At 41.0% G+C, this 19,751-nt stretch overlaps 3 protein-coding genes and 1 long non-coding RNA gene across 4 annotated transcripts; all 4 read right to left on the reverse strand.

Annotated features, from left to right (window-relative positions):
* Positions 1–10,541: 10,541 nt before the first annotated feature.
* LOC119738615 (fibroblast growth factor receptor 2-like) lies at positions 10,542–11,397 on the reverse strand (the record flags this gene model as incomplete). The annotated part of the gene is made up of 2 exons (XM_038213523.1): positions 10,542–10,857; positions 11,255–11,397. Coding segments are annotated over 2 exons (459 nt in total), but the record flags the coding sequence as incomplete, so codon positions are not given.
* Positions 11,398–11,851: 454 nt separating this feature from the next.
* On the reverse strand, positions 11,852–12,916 carry LOC119738620 (tyrosine-protein kinase receptor UFO-like). The gene is made up of 3 exons (XM_038213526.1): positions 12,782–12,916; positions 12,429–12,538; positions 11,852–12,026 (listed from the first exon to the last, which is right to left on the reverse strand). The coding sequence occupies exons 1-3, from the start codon at positions 12,911–12,913 to the stop codon at positions 11,852–11,854; spliced, it is 417 nt and encodes a 138-aa protein (XP_038069454.1). The 5' UTR covers positions 12,914–12,916.
* Positions 12,917–12,940: 24 nt separating this feature from the next.
* Positions 12,941–13,838, reverse strand: LOC119736393. The gene is made up of 3 exons (XR_005272311.1): positions 13,766–13,838; positions 13,409–13,489; positions 12,941–12,963 (listed from the first exon to the last, which is right to left on the reverse strand). It is a non-coding gene; the product is annotated as an uncharacterized LOC119736393 (long non-coding RNA).
* Positions 13,839–13,843: 5 nt separating this feature from the next.
* On the reverse strand, positions 13,844–19,187 carry LOC119738623 (plexin-B2-like). The gene is made up of 6 exons (XM_038213529.1): positions 19,140–19,187; positions 16,274–16,462; positions 15,502–15,678; positions 14,582–14,786; positions 13,903–13,933; positions 13,844–13,868 (listed from the first exon to the last, which is right to left on the reverse strand). The coding sequence occupies exons 1-6, from the start codon at positions 19,185–19,187 to the stop codon at positions 13,844–13,846; spliced, it is 675 nt and encodes a 224-aa protein (XP_038069457.1).
* Positions 19,188–19,751: the final 564 nt, after the last annotated feature.

Here is a 19,751-nt window from a genome sequence, read left to right on the forward strand (position 1 = left end):
GTAGTGTTATTTTGCCGTGAAGCGAAGGGGTATAGGCTTCAATAAAACTGGAACGAAAACATACCCACTGACTCTTCTATGTGATTTACTTGTCGAGCTGATTTATTTTGCTTCTGTCCACCGAAAATCATGCCGAAACTTCCCTCATGTTTCCACATATCATTCTGCCACTCATTTTTCCTGTTGCGCGTACTCTTTTCCCGCGCCTCCAAATGTATACATTGTAATCATTTATTGTCTAGCGTATGACCCTGGCGACCTCGGCGGGTCTGCCCAGATACGGATACTTTTTATAGGTCTTGTCTGACGCCCTCTCTTGATCGCAATAATAACACAAAAATGCATGGCCTGACAAAAGATTATTTCGCTACAAACTCCCCTACTTGGGTGATCTACTCCTGGAGATCAAGGTTAAAAGTAATGCTTTCACAGGATCAAACAAAATCAAAATGTCGTTTCTTTACAGCATACATTATTTGCCTTACTACACATACTTATTATAAACAAGGAAAAACTGGAAATACAACAAGCTTGAATAACAATTGATAAAAATGAATACGTGTACTGCTATGTATCCATCCAATCTCGATAAACTCTATACACATTATACTCTGTTACATGATACAACTCCTCTTTTGAATTTACATGTATGAATACTCTAATCAGTTACAAATGTAGCTTAATAATCGTGTCCTTGAAGCTAAAACCAGATACGAGAGTCGAAAAACTTAAGTAACTTTCGTAGTGTCCTCTCATACTGTAGCATTCCTTCCGAATTAAGATGCACCCCATCTAAACTAAAACGCGGGTTCTTGAGACCCCGATGGCGCCAAACCCACCATCGATCTTCAAGGAACGTGGACTTTTCCAACAGCTCATTGAAATCTATGACTCTCCTATTAAATGTCTGCAATGACACTTGGTAGCTTCTCAACCCCCCGGTTCGTGGCAAAACTGGTAAAAACACCAAAGTATCGGGGTATACGTCCCACTTATGAAGAGCAGACACCATATTACAAAGTGAGGTGTGAACCTGGCTAGGGGTTCGCTCAACCGAACACAGATCGTTTGTTCCCAAATCAATAATTAATACTGTGGGTTGCAATTGCTGTAACTGTCGGAAATAACGGCCTTGGTTACACAGGACCCGGTCAAAAGTCAACCCACCTTCGCCAATACATGCGATAGGGATTTTGCTTCTCTGCAGTTCGACCTCATATGCAAAACCATGTCTGTTCCTCATTCTCTTTACGAAACTGTGACCAAAAAGTACAAAACCTCCCATAATTACTGGAGATGTTGGCTAGCCAAGTTGTCACTACAGGAAACTGGATTCCCCAAACCTTCCTTCGAAGTAGCAACAAGGCTTTCCACACACCTGAAAGAAAGTTATCAAAACAGGTTACTATTATACATACAGGTACTTACAAAATACTACATAACTCTGTAAAATTCTTGTATTTCCTGTCAAACACATGTTGATGCTGACAGATGGGTGATCACCAGGCGGAAACTGGATACCCCAGCCTTTCCTTTAGTAACTTCCCAACGTACAGCACGCAACAAGCGTTCAAACAAAGTAGATAGACATTACTTTATAACTGACTTGGGCAGTCGAAATGGGTTGCTGTTCATGCCCCGATTAATTCTCTGAGACCGTCTAGGCAGCTTAGAGCCACCTGGCTCCCCTACTTTATCACTGCCAACACCATGTTGTTTTTGACCCAACACTTGTTCTACGGGTTGCTCTATTACATCCCAATCTGAATCTGAACTGGATTCCTCACTACCCTCAGAATCAATTTCCGCCATAGGGTCAAGTCGTAAATATTTCCTATTTACGATTCGCTCTGGTCCACCTCTAATAGGACGGATTCGGAAAACATCCCCATGTTCACTGGTCCAAATTACCTTATATGGGACCTTTTCATATTTATCTGCTAATTTGTGACGACCTTTAAATGCTAGTCTTCTCATAAGCACCTGTGAACCACAGTGTATGGGTTTGTCGACACGCTTACTATCGTGACGCTGCTTATTTTGGATATTTCGCTTAGTTACTCTCTCTTTTACAATCTCCCTAGCACGATCTAGCAATTCTCCCTGTTCAGCAACAAAGTCCTGCTCCCAATTACTATCATTCCTTCCTAGCATCTGATCCAAAGGGATCAGAGGTTCCCGCCCAAACATTAAAGTGTACGGAGGGACCCCAGTCGTACAATGAGGTGTTGCATTGTACACAAAAACTAAATGCGATAGTAAATCTGGCCATTTGCGCCTGTCACGCTCATCCAGAGAGCGAATCAACCCAAACAAGGTCCGATAAAAGCGTTCGGCTTGGCCGTTCCCTTCAGGGTGGTACGGGGTGGTTCTCGTCTTTTTAATTCCATACAAGGTGCAAAGCTCCCTTACAATATCCCCCTCAAAATTTCTCCCTTGATCGCTGTGGAGTCTATTCGGGATACCAAACTTTGTGAACCAATGGTCCCTTAACACTTTAGCAACTGTGACTGCGTGTTGATCCTTACAAGGTACTGCTTGCGAAAACTTTGTGTATACATCTGTCATTATAAGAACATCTTCAAATCCCCTGCAACCCTTGTCAAGTTTAACAAAGTCTACCGCTAGAACTTCCAAAGGCCGAAATGCCAGCAGATGACGCATGGGAACCTTTGTCTGCGGTTGAGCCACCTTGGAAGTAATACACCTCTGGCAATGGTCAATATAATCACGAACGGTTGCCGTCATTTGTGGCCAGTAAACCCGTCTCCTTAATAATGAACTTGTCCGGACAACTCCCTGGTGCCCCCATCCGTCATGGCAACCTTGCAATACTCTCTGTCGAAGACTTTTCGGCAAGAGTATCTGGAATAATTCTCCATGTATAGGATCAATTACCCGCCGGCAAAGAACCCCGTCACGATCAACAATACGTGACCACTGATCAAGCCATAATTTAATCTTAGGTGATTGGCCATGTTCATCAGACACTACCTCCCCTGGTGTCCACCTCCGGTTCCAACACTCCCAGACACAACCCAACTCTGTATCACGCTTTTGCAAGGAAGAAAGTTGCTCCGTCGACCAAGACGGAAACACACCAGGAGGTCCAGCCCCCTCTGTGGGTACTTCATTATGTGCCTGTTTAAAGGGAATATACAACATTTGCAAACATCGAAAAATAAAACTACCAAGTTTTTGCGAAATACCTTAATAGGACGTTGGTAAATGACAGTCTAAAGCATCCTGTAAAATTATGGCACCTGGTATACTGTCATTTTCAAGAAAAGTGGTATTTTTGTATCAATTTCCAACGCTGATCGGCCGATCAGCGTTGGAAACAACTGGCTTTTTTTCAAATACTGGCCCCAATTGACTATTGCACTTGTTTGCAATCGATTACAAACCTATGAACGGGTACGAGCCAGCTAGACTGGTTCCCTGACCTTACAATTCCCCAATGTATGTAAACTGCTCTGTTTCTTCTTATATGGAGTCAGGGAACCAGACTACAGGTAAATGATCGTTTTTCTTGGTTTTTATAGCATTTTCGAACCCAAAACCTCCAAAAAGTCAGTGTAACTATATTTGCTTTATATTTCCAATCCCCCAATTCCATCCATTTCTGAAAATTACAGCAAAAGCAAATGATGTATATTCCCTTTAACCTTCACTTTATCAACTACTGCTGTCTTGGGAAGTAAAGTCGAGTGCAACTTATCCTGCATAAGACCTTCAACCTCTGACGAATCACTTGCATGCCCAGGATACCTACTAAGTGCATCTGCACATCTGTTGCTTCTCCCTGAACGGAACTGTACTCCAAAATTGAACGCGGCTAATTGCGAAACCCAACGCATCTCAGTAGCACCTAACTTTGCTGATTTGAGGTAAGCAAGCGGGTTATTGTCAGTAAGGACAATAAAGGTTGCCCCCAAAAGGTGATCTCTAAACTTATCAACTACCGCCCACTTGAGCGCCAAAAGTTCCAATTTAAAGGAACTATAATCCGGGTATTTAGCTTCAACACCCCTTAGACCGCGGCTGGCATACGCTACCGGATGCCTTCTACCATTCTCGTCATCCTGACACAGACAAGCTCCTAAACCCTGCAGGGATGCATCCACCTCCAGGACAAATGGTTGGGCAAAATTGGGATAGGCCAAAACTGGTGCATGTGTTAAAGCATGCTTCAATGCATCGAATGCTAACTGCGCATCTGAGTCCCAGACAAAACTAGGTAACTTGCCTCTCGCATTGCCCTTAGCCTGTGAGGGTATAAGAGCATGCAGTGGCGCCGCTATTCTGGAGAAGTTTTGCACAAAGCGCCTATAATATCCAGCCAGGCCCAGGAATGATCTAAGCTGCGCGGCATTCTCCGGAATCGGCCAATCCTTAATTTTCTGTATTTTGTCTTCATCCACAGCCACACCCTCTGGCCCAACCACATGCCCCAGGTAGGACACATGTTCACTAAACAAGTGGCACTTTGAGCCCTTCACCTTTAATCCAAACTGAGCAAGCCTAGACAAAACCCTGTCCAACCTGTTGATATGTTCTTGAACAGTAGACGAAAACACCAAAATATCGTCAAGATAAATCAGTAACTCACACAGGTTCATGTCACCGAGACACATCTCCATGACCCTCTGAAAGGTTCCTGGTGCATTTACTAGCCCGAAAGGCATTCTGGTGTATTCGTACAAGCCAAAGGGAACCCGAAACGCAGTTTTACTGACAGAGTCAGGGTCCATCGCTACCTGATGATATCCGTGTGCGAGATCCAAAGATGAAAAATACTTAGCCCCCCGGAGTGCCTCCAGTGACTCCTCAATTCGAGGCAAAGGAAAGGAGTCACGCACCGTTTTGGCATTCAGCCGCCTGTAATCGACACAAATTCTTAAGGACCCATCCTTCTTTTGTACAAGCACTATAGGGCTCGCATAGGGACTACTACTCTTTTGCACAATGCCCTGGTCCAGGAATTTTTCAATTAACTCCCTAACTTCTTTAAAGTGGTGTGGAGGGATACGCCGATATGGTTGGTTTATCGGATGGTCATCGGTTGTCTGAATCTTGTGAGGCACTTGGTCACAAAACCCAAGGTCCAGTGAATCTTTTGAAAACACTGAGTCATGTTTTTGAATCAAGTGCACTATCTGATCCCGATCCTCCCTGCTCAATTCTACACCCAAGTCAAGACTTAACCTAATGGGTAACTGGTACTCCGAACCATCCTCGAAAACGTACAACTCGCCGTTCGGCGACGACTCCCCATCACCTATTTCAATATCATGGTCCACGGGTTTGCCTAAATCAGTCTGGGGCAACTCCTGATACCCCAATGATTCACAAAGGATATTACTCACTGAAACATGAATCCCATCTGACCCTTCCTCAAGTTCAACATTGGGCCTGGTAGTGATCTTTGTGACGCTGGCAAGTTTAAAGTGTGAAGGTATTTCAAGTACATGGGCTCCCACATTTGCCACCAACACATTGACAATTCTACCCCTGGTTATCTCACATGAATCATAAACCTTAAAGTTGGCACCCAAAGTACATGTACCAGAGTCGGATTGTTCCCCTGTTCTATTACTGAGCCCCATTTCGTTCACTCCAGGCAGACCCTCAACCAAAACCGTACACCCCTCTAAGGTGTCAGTCGGTGCTCTTAAGTAACACGGTATGCTGCGCACCTCTCTTGGCAATATCATGGTTGGGTTTCTGCCTGTACGCGCAGCTACTGGTCCCTTACCAGATGTCTCCTTGACTATATTTTCAGTTTCAGTTTGGTCCAATCCCCTTGAAAACCCATACCACTGTAATGCCAATGACCATGCACCAGCGTCTTCATGCTCGGGTTCTATTGTAAGATCTTTCAGTAAGTGCAGTACGTTGCATCCAAGCAACACTGGACAAGGTCTATGTTTTGGGTCAGCCTCCACAGAATCCTTCACTACTAAAAAATGGCCTACAACTGTGTAGTTGTAAACACTCAAAGGGACTTCAACATACCCCTCAATGGGTAGTTCAACGCAACTTGCTCCAAAAACTCGCAAATGCGTCCCTATCTGTTTCAATCCGGCCATCTTTTTAGCTAGATTCTCCCTGTAGAAAGATGCAGAAATCAGAGACGCCTCCGCTCCGGTGTCAAGTACACATGTGGTTTTGACGCCTTTGGACTTTCTCGCACCAACTTAGAGAGCACCTCATCAATGGAAGACTCTGACTGCACCCTTCCACATTGGGAATCTCCATTTTGTGAGGCCTTTTGGACCTTGTCCTCCACCACTCGGCCTACAGTTGTGGAGCATGGGGGTTTAACCCCTCCCCGACTACTTTACCCTGCACATTACTACTTAACTGTGGTTCGCGTGATGGCTGAGCTGTTGTCGCTGCCTCCTTAGCTATTCTGCGCTTGCAATGAGCCTTGATATGCCCTGGTTTCTTACAGTAAAAACAAACCAGAGGTGGTCTGTTCCCGGCAGTATCCGATACCCACGGAATTTTCGCATCTTGCCCTACATGTACATGTTTCAACAATGTATTCAACTGCTCCTGTTGCTTTAACAACATACCCTGTTGTGACTGGAGACATCGCAACAGCTCTTGCTGTTGTGCTAACACCTGTTGCAACTGGTCATTATTCCTATTAACTGAAATTTCATTGACCTTGACCCCCGGTGTACTATCTTCAGCCTCAGGTGATACACTTTCAGCTGACACCTGGTGCACTTGACTCCGTTTGGGGCGTGACCCCCCTTCAATGTCACGGAAAAGTTCCCGTGCTGCATCGCGCATCTCACTGAAACTTTGGGAAGGTTTGGCTAACTCAAGCCTGCGCAGCTCCAGCCTAACAGATTTAATTCTAGCACCAGCGACAAACTGGCTGATTAATACCCTGTCGCGTAACCCCTTGAGGGCGCCCTTCTCGCCTTCTGTCGCGACTTCAAGGATTCGATCATGAAGTCGCATAAGCGATCTAGAAAAATCCATCAGTGATTCTTCCTCCCTTTGAGTGCGCTCATAGAGGGCTTCTTGAAGAGACTGAACAGTCTCGTCCGCACCAAAACTCCTCTTAAGCAGTTTCTTTAGGGAAGCAATATTGTTTTTAATTTCATCCCCATGGCACTTAATCTCCTCCCGGGCTACCCCTGTTAAATGCTGAATAACAACCTTTGCTTGCTCATCCTCCGGGATACTGCATTGCTGAATGTACACATCTACTTCATCTAACCATTCTATTATAGTGGGGTCCCCTGCCCTTGTGGGTTTACCCGAAAACTTTGAAAGCTTGATTGGGCGCTGTGATACAGCCCGAGGCTTATCCTGCTTTAGGGCATTTGTCAGCCCTGTCACCAACTGGGTTATCAAATCTGTTTCTGAGTTAGCCATAATATTTGCTTCTGTGCCAAACAAAAATCCCTCAAGCACTCTCAATCAAACTTTCATAACTTGGGACACACTATTGCATATGTACACAGGTAAATGAGATAATGGGCAAACTACATGTATTAGGCAGACTTCAAACACACCTCGACAATACAACAACTGGGTATTTTGTGTTTTCAGGGCAACCCTTAATGAAATTATAGCCTACGTACTGTTCAACATACAATTAAAGGTGAAAGTTCATTAATCAGTCCTGCAGTTACAATACCATGAGCTGTTTCACCAGTCGATCCAGGCCGGAGACTTGTCAATCCTCAGTTCATCCACCGCAGCGTTGAACCGTCACTCCAGTACAGCAGGTGTAGCCGACTTGACTGTTGCCCTCTCGAGCTCCCCACACCAGTAGGCCCAGTCCAAGCGAGTCTCGGACATCAAGCTTCACGCCTCTGTCATCCAAATAGTGCTATCCGTCACAGCAACACCCCCGTTGTTCGAAGTGCAATAATTCAACGTCCAGCGAAGGCGTTTGTGTAGTTGCGGACCCCGTCTCCTCGCAGCGAAGACCGTACGTCCGCTGCCCACGGGTCTCGGTGCGGATCAAACGGCAGCTGTCACGGCACAGCGGACTTCCAAGACAGTCCGCTTTTCAGCAAGTCAGGCTCGATTGGGAAGGCCTGCAGCTCAGGTCTCGGTTGCATCAATGGATCGACGAACTCTAAAACCGTTCGCCGTATTTCGTCCCGTCTTGAAGCTAGCTAAGCAGCAGCCCAGGCAAAATGATCTCTCGACGATACGCTCCAAAATTCTGTTTTTGTCGTCGTCCAGTTCACGTTTCAAACACGTTACCCACACCCCATCCGTGTTACCAATTTGTAGTGTTATTTTGCCGTGAAGCAAAGGGGTATAGGCTTCAATAAAACTGGAACGAAAACATACACACTGACTCTTCTATGTGATTTACTTGTCGAGCTGATTTATTTTGCTTCTGTCCACCGAAAATCATGCCGAAACTTCCCTCATGTTTCCAAATATCATTCTGCCACTCATTTTTTTCTGTTGCGCGTACTCTTTTCCCGCGCCTCCAAATGTATACATTGTAATCATTTATTGTCTAGCGTATGACCCTGGCGACCTCGGCGGGTCTGCCCAGATACGGATACTTTTTATAGGTCTTGTCTGACGCCCTCTCTTGATCGCAATAATAACACAAAAATGCATGGCCTGACAAAAGATTATTTCGCTACATACATAAGGAAGAACGCATATTAATTTGGCAAAATAATGCATAATATGCACGTGGCATCAGTCTTTACAGACTTGTTTGTAGGAATAGATGAATCTCCACTGAATATCAATTCAAAGGGATTCCATTTTTTCATGAGAGTCTAACGGTACAGTTGTGTTGACAATGGAATATCCCTCAATCAATGTCTGTACTAAGGCGAAAACCTGTGCACACGCGATTACGTTAGAACAGATATTTAGTCAGCTAGCAGGCCTGCGTGTACATGTATTGAAAATATAACAGTAATGTCAATTATGCAATAGAATATATGCAGGTGGAGCATTCAAATTAAAAATGCCGATTTTAGTCGTTTTTGTATTGATTTAAAGCAGGATTTAGATTAATGATTAAAATAATTCAAATCAAACAACCCTGTTCCCCAAAAATACTCTACAAAATGCATATCAAGTATAAGAAGAAAGTCATCGGATAAATCGATCTGTCTGTGAAATGTATGTGATTCAACACATCTGAACTAAAATTTGTCTTAACATTTTAAACAGAAATTCAATGTTTGCTATAAGTTAGCAATATACCATTGCAATGCTAATAATCTGAATAAAAAAGGTGATTAAATATGTATCTGTGTATCGAATGAATCATGATCCAAAAGCAAGATTAAATCGAATCAAATGAAAATCGAATACATGTATGAGCCTTTATACAACACTCGGTGCTAACTACAATCATTGTTAGATCTCCAACTCTGCAACTTTTTAAAATAAATCTTTCGAAGTCATTTACCAACTTATTCTGGTATTTTGTTAACCTGTTAAGCCAGTTTGTTTTTCTACATTAACTGGCAACCATTGAGCAGCCTCAGTTACCTTGCTTAAAGAACTTCTTTTCAAAATTGCTATTTTTTTGCACCTTCGACAGAACACTCTCCTTTCACCATTTTTAAAACACTTTTAAAGGTAAACAAGATATCATCTCAATGAAATGAGCTACATTTCATATTTATTTCGCAGAAGAATGCAAATGCACGTGTCATCTGTCTAAGTATATAGGTCTTTACTGGTGTTCCAAATATACAAATTATGTCAATTATGTAATACAATATTTATTTTAATAATTAAATGCTGAAAAACAAATGTGTACAATACGTTAAATAAAATAACATTGCTATTAGTGTTTGCTCCAAATTTTAGTTTTATAGCGATACCGACAGTCGATAATTTATTGATAACTTCACCATTTTTTATATAAATGTTTTGTGCAACTTGCAAGAATCTGTAAGGAAATTTCCCAGTCGGCAAGTTATCATTTGCAAATAAACATTGTATGGCTTGTTATTATTTTACTGTTTGTACAGGAATGTACTTTACGAAGCTAATGGTTATATAATACAATACTGGAAAATCACTGTGTATTTTAGAAAAAACGGTTCAAGTATTATTATAAAATGTGAACATTTTTATCTTTAAAAACAATCATGCATGCACTCATTTGAGGGAAATCCGAATATTATGAAGTTCAACAAAATATTTATCTGTGAACGTTTCATTCAATGATGGTGAACCACAGTAATACCTCAGATTTAAATACCACAGTCCATAAACAACAAATGTCAATCGCAAAAAAAAAATGGCATTTGGCATTGGTTTAAGACGCTTAAAAAGCCATGTTTTAGCTATTAGTTTAGCCTGCCACCTTCTATATATTGTAAACGATTTCATTCCAATACACGGAGAGAAAAGACTAGAATCTTTTTTCTTAGGAATGAAAGTGAGCAAGAAGCGTGTCCTATTGATCCATCTTGATCAATAATGATTTTAATATATTGGCCACTTGAAACAGACTTTTTTCTTCAAACCATTTTCTTTTCGGATATTTCTTATCTGGGAATGTGCAAGACACTTTATCTAATGACAATTTTATTGACATAATCCAAGGGATCACGGGCGGCGGTCGCATGGCTCCCGCTGGTTTCTCTGTCACTACACGGTCCGTCAGCACCAAAGGCGGTCTCCTGCTGCATCGGGACCAGATAGCTGTCGTCTTTGACACCAGGTTCTTCGCGATGTTCGATGGGTCGCTTACCAACCACACCCGCACTAGGAGCTGCTACGTAGTCACGGTCTCCCTCCAACAGTTCTTCCAGCTCGTTAGCAACTTGGACGAAGGTGCAACGTGATTTTGGGTTGTCCTGCCAGCAACATACCATTATGCCGTAGCTGTATCAGTCAGCAAATGTAACAAGAATCATTAGATGCTGCATGCTTGATCGTATATCAAATTGTGTCTGCACTTTTACTTGAAACCCCCGACAATACACTTTCCATTATTACTGATTACTCGAGCACATTAACCCTACATTTTTCGAAAAATGTTTGAGAATTGAGTTACCCTTTTTTTGAAACCCCAAACAAAACACTCTTCACAGTTTCTCACAACTACAGAGTGTTATATTCCTTCTTTAAAGTAAGAAAAACCTCTGAGAGTGAAACAGATTCCTTCACTTTTAGAAAAAGTTGAGCAAAATACAAAGAACCATGTATACTTTTACAGCAGTTAAAACGACATTAGATGTGTAATTTTTTAAAAGTAATGGTGAGCGCTGTTTGAACATACACTTCTGGCGGGCAGTTCTTGGGAGCATCCATGCGTTGACCTCTCTTCAAGAAATCATACACATCTTGGTTGGGAATTCCTGGATACGGTTTTGCACCCTTACTGAAAATCTCCCATAGGAGCACACCGTATGACCACTGTAGAAAACCAAAGAAGACAAATATTTTTTTTCAATGTAAGAGACCATTCTAATGATGACTGTTCAATTGAGCTACCGAACAGTTGACATGAGCAAGCTGGAAAGGGTAGCCAAGATTAACGATGATTGACCAAACTACATTGTATTTGAGTCTTTATTGAACTGTTTAATGAGATCTTGTGTCAAATTTAAATAAAAACGTTTATTACTAAATTAACTTAGAAATCAGTTCGAGGTGGGCGTCTGAAGACGAAATACTCCAGCTAATGAGGGTCAGGCGCCTTGAAAACATACCCGATGTAAATTATCAATAAACTGACGTTTCATGACCGGACATCGAAGTTCATGTAGTTTCTCTTCGAAGGATAGTTCCACAGAACGCAAAGTGATGTGTTTTGCTTTCTTTTCCGTTAAGATCTTTATCTAAACATCATCTAACATTCCAATCAAAGATGGATTTAATTGCGTACTACGTCAGTCCTGGCGTTGTACACTCGACGTTCCATGGACTCGGGAGCCATCCATTTGATAGGCAGCTTAGCCTGGGCATCGCCGCTTGTGTAGTAATCCGATTCGTGCATGTCACGGGATAGTCCAAAATCCGCTATCTTCACCAGAAGATCACTATCCACCCTAAAGAGGTTGTTAAAAGTTGATATTACTTTGGGGTCACATCATTTAAGAATTGCAATGCCATTAATTCGAACTGTGGAGTTAATTCAATGAATGCATGTCCCTTGGTATCTCTGGTGCATTAAAATTATTTTCGATGAAACAGCTGACCTATTTCGTTTCGGTTTGCGGTAACACCATGTGGTAATAACTACTGCTTAGAAGATATTAGTTCTGAAAAGAACTTGTCCTGCTCATTATCAACTTTGCTAAGTAGTTTTTTGTTCTGATAAGAACAGTCCTGTTGTAAGTTCTAAACGAACTGACCGATTTCTCGTAACATTCATTTGGCTTTTACTCAAACACACATATAAAGACATGTGTAAAAAGCCCCGGATGATATAAAAGAGAGGATACACGTACATGCAATTTCTGGCCGCAAGATCTCTGTGGACAAACTTGTGCTGAGCCAAGTAACTCATACCGAGTGCAGCATGTGAGGCAAACCTCATCAGCAGAGATGTCGCCAAGGTCTAAATTGAAAGTAAAAACCTCCAATGAATAAATAAATACTGTTCTCAGATCAAAACACATGACATACTGTTTACGAAATGGGACAGCATTTTGTTCAATAAATCTTAATATTAATTATTAAACGTAACAACATGTACCAAAATCACCATTGAGTGAGCTCCAAACTCATGCCACTCATCACCTATTCTTTTATCAAACCTTCCACTACCTATTATCGACATTGATCGCTCTTGACTACACACCTGTTTCTTCTTGACCAGATATGTCTTGAGGTCACCGTTTGCCATGAAGGGTATCACCACCAAGGGGTTTTTGTCCGCGTCAAAGGTCAACCCCAGAAGCCCAAGAACGTTGACATGGTCGAAGGTTTTCATGATCAGGCCTTCTTCCAGGAACTTTACCACATTTTTCGGGTCCGAGGTGTCTATACATGTAAAAAATAAGGCAATTATATGTGTAAACTGGCACGCTAAACTTACATTTGGCCAAGCTACTACACAAAAACAGGAACTTGTATTTCAACTTATTTTCATCACCAGAGAAATGCAATAACCCAGAGACACAATCAATTCAGTTCAAGAACATTTTACAACCAACAATTCGCAATTCTGAACGAAAAGACTCTTTCGGCTCTTTCATTCAAGATGCACATTGATTAATGTTTTTCGTTCCTCTTTCTCGGTATAAGGTCATCCAACACCTCTTCTGTAACTCTAATCAGCAACAAGTATAATCAAGACCAAAATGCATACCATTCTGAAATGGGCCCTTTTTTTAACCGAGGAAAAACTTTTCAATGCTTTGTTTTGAATCCATGATACTGTCATAGAAAACATCTCTCACAAATGGCCGACATTCTCATCACCAACCTTGCACTGTCTTTACGGCCACAATTTGATCTTCCCCTGACGTATCGTGTAGAACAGCTTTCAGTACACGCCCAAATGCACCTGTAAAATTTATTCAAGTGTTTTATACTCATCTTTGCTGATTATCTTTTGCTGGTACGAAGACTAGCCAGCTGGCAGACCAACCGACCTACCGACTTACTAACAGACCCAGCGACTGGCCGAGTCTAAATAATTTTCTAAGGGTCGAAACGTGAAAATGTGTTTCATTCACGCCAATAACGGTTTGCACACACAGCCCCTTTATTCTCAGGTAAAATAACAGCTTACTCTTTGAACTCATGAAATGTTCATTGTTTCCTCGTACAAAGTCACTACCTTGTCCGAGAGTTTCCCCAAATTCCAGTTGGCTGAAGTCGATATGGATGTCGTCGGGAACAAAGCTGACCTTGTTGTTCAGGACAATGCGCTTTTGTTTTGGCTGAGTAGATTCCGACTGTTTCTGGGATCTATACCACTTGCGTCTTTTGACGTGGGAGTCAATTTCTGAGGAAAAGAGATACAATGTCGCATTAACAGTAAATAACGTAATATAGTGGTAAGTTTACGACCACGATCAGGCTTACAAATCAACAGACAAAACAACCTTTGCATGCTACACAAGATTCACAAGTTGTCTAAAATGGTAAACACAATCTTGACAAAAGAGTTCTATATTTATTTTTGTTTTTGTAGAGAAATTTGTTTCATCCTGTCTACAACTTGACAATTTACAGTCAAATGAGGAGCACGCCATTTGAATTCTTTTGCCGTGTATTTTACCATCAAAACCGGCTGCCCGTTAGCGGCCACCTTGAGAGTTTTTTTAGAAGTAGAACATAATTTAATACGGAGATGTGCAGCTACGTACTGTTTAATTTGTTTCTTAACTATCATAATTATGTTTGAAAATTAGGAATTGATAAGTAGCCGGTAGACACAAGTGATGAAGGATAATTGGCTTTGAAATTTGAAAGGGTTTCGTGTTGTTTACCATTTCGCCGTCTTGCGATCAAGTGATTTTAACTTACAAGAGCATACTCATATAGACTGAGATGATACTCTCTCTTCACCGCAGTTTTGTGCACCTGTTTCTAGCACTCAGGAAATAAATATTCGAGTAAACTGAAGTCATCTCTTGCCACCAGCACTTACCGAGATGAATCGCCACTATCCTGCCCAATAGTCTTCGGTCGTGGGTGCGCTTCCTTTGCAATTGTTTGCAATACACGAAGGTAGCAGCGAGCAGTATCGCCATGGAGAGTGGAATGACCAAACTCGGTACGAGTATAGCGACAAGTGGCACCGTACTGGGATAGACCAAATAGCCCAACCTAAATTTTAAGTTATTGTGGCGAACCTATGGAATAACACAAATGAAATAATAAACGATTCAACATAGACTTGAATAAACGATTCAACATAACTGACATAGACTTAACCAATTTGTTAGTGTCAACGGTATAATAATCACTTTTGAAGAAACAATCAACAATGACAAAGTAGTGTAATTACGTTTTTGGGAGAACTGGCCGAATGTTGGGTGTTTTTTAACCTTTCGGATTGAGTAATACAGATGTTCAATCCATCTGAGGAACAATGTTTAAACCTTGCTTAATAATATTCAATCCTAGATGAGCCGCTTTTCTTGGTCATTTTACAGCCAGAGGGGTCTTCTCTTCAGATTTCGGGAGTGTAATGACCGAATATTATGAAATTCTTTGACCGAAGAAATAATGATTCAAATTTGTTAATTGGTTTGCTTTCATAATGTCGAAACAACTGAACAAAAACTGAGAAAGAACATCACAGTTACAAAGTTATACTTAACATTTATTTGAAAAGGTCCAGAAAAACTTCATTTCTTTTGGATGTTTTAAGGATATAATATTAAATAAGCACAATGAAAAATTACCCGCAAGTTTGTAAGGGCGTACAGTGGCGGATCTATACCGGGAGGGTAAGGAAATAAGCCTCCCCCTTGGGGCCGCACAAGAAGGAAAAATCTCGAAAGAAAAGAACAATTGAAAGCTACCCCCCCCCCCCATTCAAAAATGGATCCGCCCCTTACTTACCCATACCACAGGCAGACCTTTCCCGGTATCTTCTCCCATGTAGTCACCGGCTGCTGGTGCCTCATCGGGCAATTCACATACGAGTGTTGTCCCAGTGATCAGGCTAACGGGACATCTCTCTACGCCGATCGTCACGATGATTTCTCCAGCTTTGATGGCGCTGTCAATCCGCTCGCCCTGTCAAAGCATCCACAGGTAATTCAAGTTCAATTGTTTGAAAGGAAATTTATTGGTATCTGCATTGGTATATTTCGGAAGAGTTTAGTCTTTTCGGTTGTGACAATTAATGCTCAACACTTTTATTTATTTCTAAATACGAAGGCCATATGGCTGTATCACACGTAAGAATTTCTGTCGTTTTTCATGTACATGAACTCCTACACACCGCGTGAGGACTGAGGTAAAAAAAAAAACCTTAACTTTTATTTCACATCACATTTACATTTGCTTTTGAATGACTGATCTGAGTGTGATATGAAGTTTTGTAACTCAGCAAGAGTTACCAAGTTAGGCCTACTGTATTTTTGGAAGATCCACTTGATTCAGGAGGAAGAGACATCAACTTGAACTTATCTTGTGTCACATATGAGAGGTGTTATCACTTTGCAAAGCGCTGTACAAGTGTGCTTCGTGCACGTTTACCGACAGGCCCCATATATCTAATACAGATAGAAAAATACAAAAAAAAAACAATGAAAGGATAGGCGCATAGAATAAGACACGCGTATACCAACCGTGATTGTCAAGTTTTTCTCTTCTTTTTCCTTCATACCACCTTCAAATTTGTTATAATTGGATCCTCAAAGTACTCCAAGTTGGCATCGTTATCCTGAGACCATGTCAACAGTTGAGTGACCCCATCCATGATGAAGCCAAAGGTCAAGTTTTCATTGCTTATGTCGAGGTCTGTTATGTTAGGAGACGGGCATTGCATCTCTGTTGCAGATTCACCTTGACATTCCTGCGAAATAAAGACCCACATCAGTAAGTTGACAATTCTGTCCAGCATTAGCTCCGGTTGACAATGGCACCCCTCTTTGTTTCTACTTTAAAACCGAAATGTGTTTAATGATGTAATGGCTGTCATTCTTTACACAGTACCCTTATTGCAATGTTCACATTTTAAGTGGTTGTTTGCGGTAACTTAGTAAAATAGAAGTTTTAAATGTTTCCTAATTATATATGTGGAAGAATGGAGCAAGTAGATATAATAAAGGAGGTTAAGCGAGGATAGGGCAGATATAAAATCATTTATACAGATAATAAGTATAACACATTTCTCACCTCATTTGCATTAGTGACAACGATTTGACGGTTTCTACTTGTGTTTAGAAAAGTGCCAGTAACCGTCAACATTCGACCCCTGACAATTAAATTACCGATAGCAAATACTGAAAATATATTCTATACACTGAAAGATATGGGCTGGTGTAACATCACTCTAAAACAATTCAGAAATGCACGAACATGTTCACTTTCAGATATTTGAGCAAATGACATTTGGAAGTTAAGAATAAAGCATAATAGTTCACTGTTCACTCAGTTAACAGTTGTCTTCAGTAATAAGAAGATTTGTATTAGTCTGCTTCTGAAAACAGCCATGCATAAACTTGGCTGCAAGCTTGCTACTTGACAGTGTATCGCGTATCTAACAGAAACATAACATTTCACTAATACCAGGACCATTTTCTTGTTGTGTATATACCAAAAACACTATACCAAAAAGCTATATTTAAAACACAGACATTTTCATAGGACAATAGAGGCTGTAATAAAAACTAGGTAGAAATAATGTGGTCGATACAAATTGAAGTATATACCAAAAACACTATATACCAAAAAGCTATACAAACTAGCCCATCATGTTAAAACAGATGAAGACAAAAAAATCATGCAGACTCACGAAACGATGCTTTTCAGAGGAGAGACCTCAGTAATGGTGGGATTCTCAGTGTACATGTACGTGTACAGATCTGCTGAGGTTCTCATGGCCCATCGAAGGAGACTTTCACAACACCTTGATATCCAACTTGGCCAGCAGTAGTTGTGCATTCTAGCATGGATTCAACCGGTTTGCTTTACAATTTGAGAAAGAAAAAAATCACTTGAGACAGAGGCCATGTAAAATTTTCTGCAGGGACGTAAACGTGAATTCATCTCTGTGTATGATGCTCCTTAATACTGAATGGATGTAAAGCAATTATTTTTCAAGGTAATTGGAAATTGGACAGGATAAAGTAGTTTTTTATAATGAAATATATTACTAACAAAAGCCGTTCCACAAAGGTGGGAAAGGAAAACCTTTTTAAGAAAAATAAAGCAACTGAAGCTTGATAGAGGTCCAAATGATTTTGTCGAAACTAGAAATTGTACCGATGTTGGGGAGATCCCTCTTTTTCCTGAATTAATAATTATCGTACAAAACACTGTTATTTGTTTCCAATGAATGCTTCAATAAATGTCATTCCACTAAGGGGAAAATTAGACAATGCTTCGATTTTTGCCGTATGCGCAACAATTTGAATAATGATGTGTATTACGACAAGGCACAATACCTTATTGTTATGCTGCAAGGATTGTCGCCGATGAACGCTTCAATATTGCGTCCTGTGTTGAGAGCTGTGCCATTCACACTAACTGCCGTCCCACCGGCTTCTGGGCCAAGGCGGGGTTGGAAATGTGTAATCGATGGGTCCTGTTAACAAAATACATCTTATTAAAACAATTTTAGAACTGTGTTTGTCTCTTACACAATTTCTACAACAATAATATTATTCAAATTAGGTTTGCCCTTCACCGACGTTTAAACACTGTATACTCAGTGTGTAACCTCCCGAGTAAAAGTTTGAGTCCCACCCGAGTGATTTTTTCCAACTTTCACTCGGGAGGTAACACACTGAGTATACAGTATTTAAACGTCGGTGAAGGGCAAAACCTTATTTGATTTATATCATCCCGACGCAAAATTCCATCTTATAAAAAAATATGCGGTACCCGCTGCTATGTACATCAGATTCGAACCAGCCAACCGATCCCGTTAGCTCGGTGGTTGAGTGCATGGTAAGACATCTGCACTAGAAAGCAGGAGGTCGTGGTTCGAGTCCCACCCGAGTGATTTTTTCCAACTTTCACTCGGGAGGTTACACACTGAGTATACAGTGTTTAAACGTAGGGTGAAGGGCAAAACATAATTTGATTTATATCACTCCGACGCAAACATTCCATCTTATAAAATTATATTATTTTGAATAAGTATTTTCTAGTTACACGTGCATAGAATCCTCGAGTATTATTGATTTTAAATATTTTGACGTTTCAAACGTAAATCTGACCTACGTTTTAGGAAATTCACTCAAATGCCTGGGATTTTCCCAAATATCCTCAACTCAAACATAAATGTTTTGGTATGAGATCAACTAATGCAGCTAAAATATATGTTATTATTGCTCCAGCTGACATAATGTGGTGCCGAACTGCTAGAAGGGAACATTCGTGAACAGATCTGGACCTCATTCTTGATCATTCATTCCGTGATTGCTATTTCAGTGTAAAAACATTTCTTGGACGCTTGTTCATTTTCCAAGCTGGACCTCAGTGGCTGAGTCAGTGTAAACGAGTGCGTGCAGGACGTGACTTACTTTGAATTGAAGTTGTCTGTTCCTGACTGTGCTGCAGTGTAGTACCATCTGCACCCGTGACTGTTAAAGTAACCAACTCAGCTTCTTCACTTTCTGGTCTCGTTCTGCAGCTGACACTGAAATATAAAGTGATAATGTGACATTAAGACAAAGAGGTTGAGCAAACCTTATCCACTATGTACACTTTAAAATTTTACAATGTTCCACAACATGGCAACAAAAGTACAAGGTAATGTCCTTGCATAAAGTATGATTTGACCCTACCTTGCTCCAATTTGGTAGGCTGAGCTTAATCCAGCCAGATCACAGGGCTGATTGCCAACCATCACTGACACGACATCCTCAAATCTCCGACCGATATCAGTTCCCATCACATCTATAACTGTGTTGCCTTCGGGCCCAGTCAAGGGAAATACCTAATGCGTGATTTTGGAAACATAATAACATAACACACAAAAACAAGTGCATGTAACATGAAACAAGCATTTCAATACAACACATTATTAGTAAAGATGCATTGGTAAATGCTCTTGAAAGGACAACTTGTTCAGCTTGGGGCTCATATGCAGTCATCCATAATATAAGCCTACTTTATAGACCATACACCTTTGC

This window comes from Patiria miniata, unplaced genomic scaffold (genome assembly GCF_015706575.1).
Source record: "Patiria miniata isolate m_02_andy unplaced genomic scaffold, ASM1570657v1 HiC_scaffold_3, whole genome shotgun sequence".
Lineage (NCBI taxonomy): Eukaryota > Metazoa > Echinodermata > Asteroidea > Valvatida > Asterinidae > Patiria > Patiria miniata.

What these genes read in the sequence shown, in the direction of transcription:
- LOC119738620 (XM_038213526.1), bottom strand. Translation starts at nt 12,913, where the DNA reads ATGAAAACCTTCGACCATGTCAACGTTCTTGGGCTTCTGGGGTTGACC. An exon ending in ATCTGGTCAAGAAGAAACAG is followed by an intron (nt 12,539 to 12,781) that starts GTGTGTAGTCAA and finishes CTTTCAATTTAG; the next exon opens with ACCTTGGCGACATCTCTGCT. An exon ending in CTTGCGGCCAGAAATTGCAT is followed by an intron (nt 12,027 to 12,428) that starts GTACGTGTATCC and finishes CAACCTCTTTAG; the next exon opens with GGTGGATAGTGATCTTCTGG.
- LOC119738623 (XM_038213529.1), bottom strand. Translation starts at nt 19,187, where the DNA reads ATGGTACTACACTGCAGCACAGTCAGGAACAGACAACTTCAATTCAAA. An exon ending in GATAGTGGCGATTCATCTCG is followed by an intron (nt 13,934 to 14,581) that starts GTAAGTGCTGGT and finishes TCTTTTCCTCAG; the next exon opens with AAATTGACTCCCACGTCAAA. An exon ending in CACGTCAAAAGACGCAAGTG is followed by an intron (nt 13,869 to 13,902) that starts GTATAGATCCCA and finishes GAATCTACTCAG; the next exon opens with CCAAAACAAAAGCGCATTGT.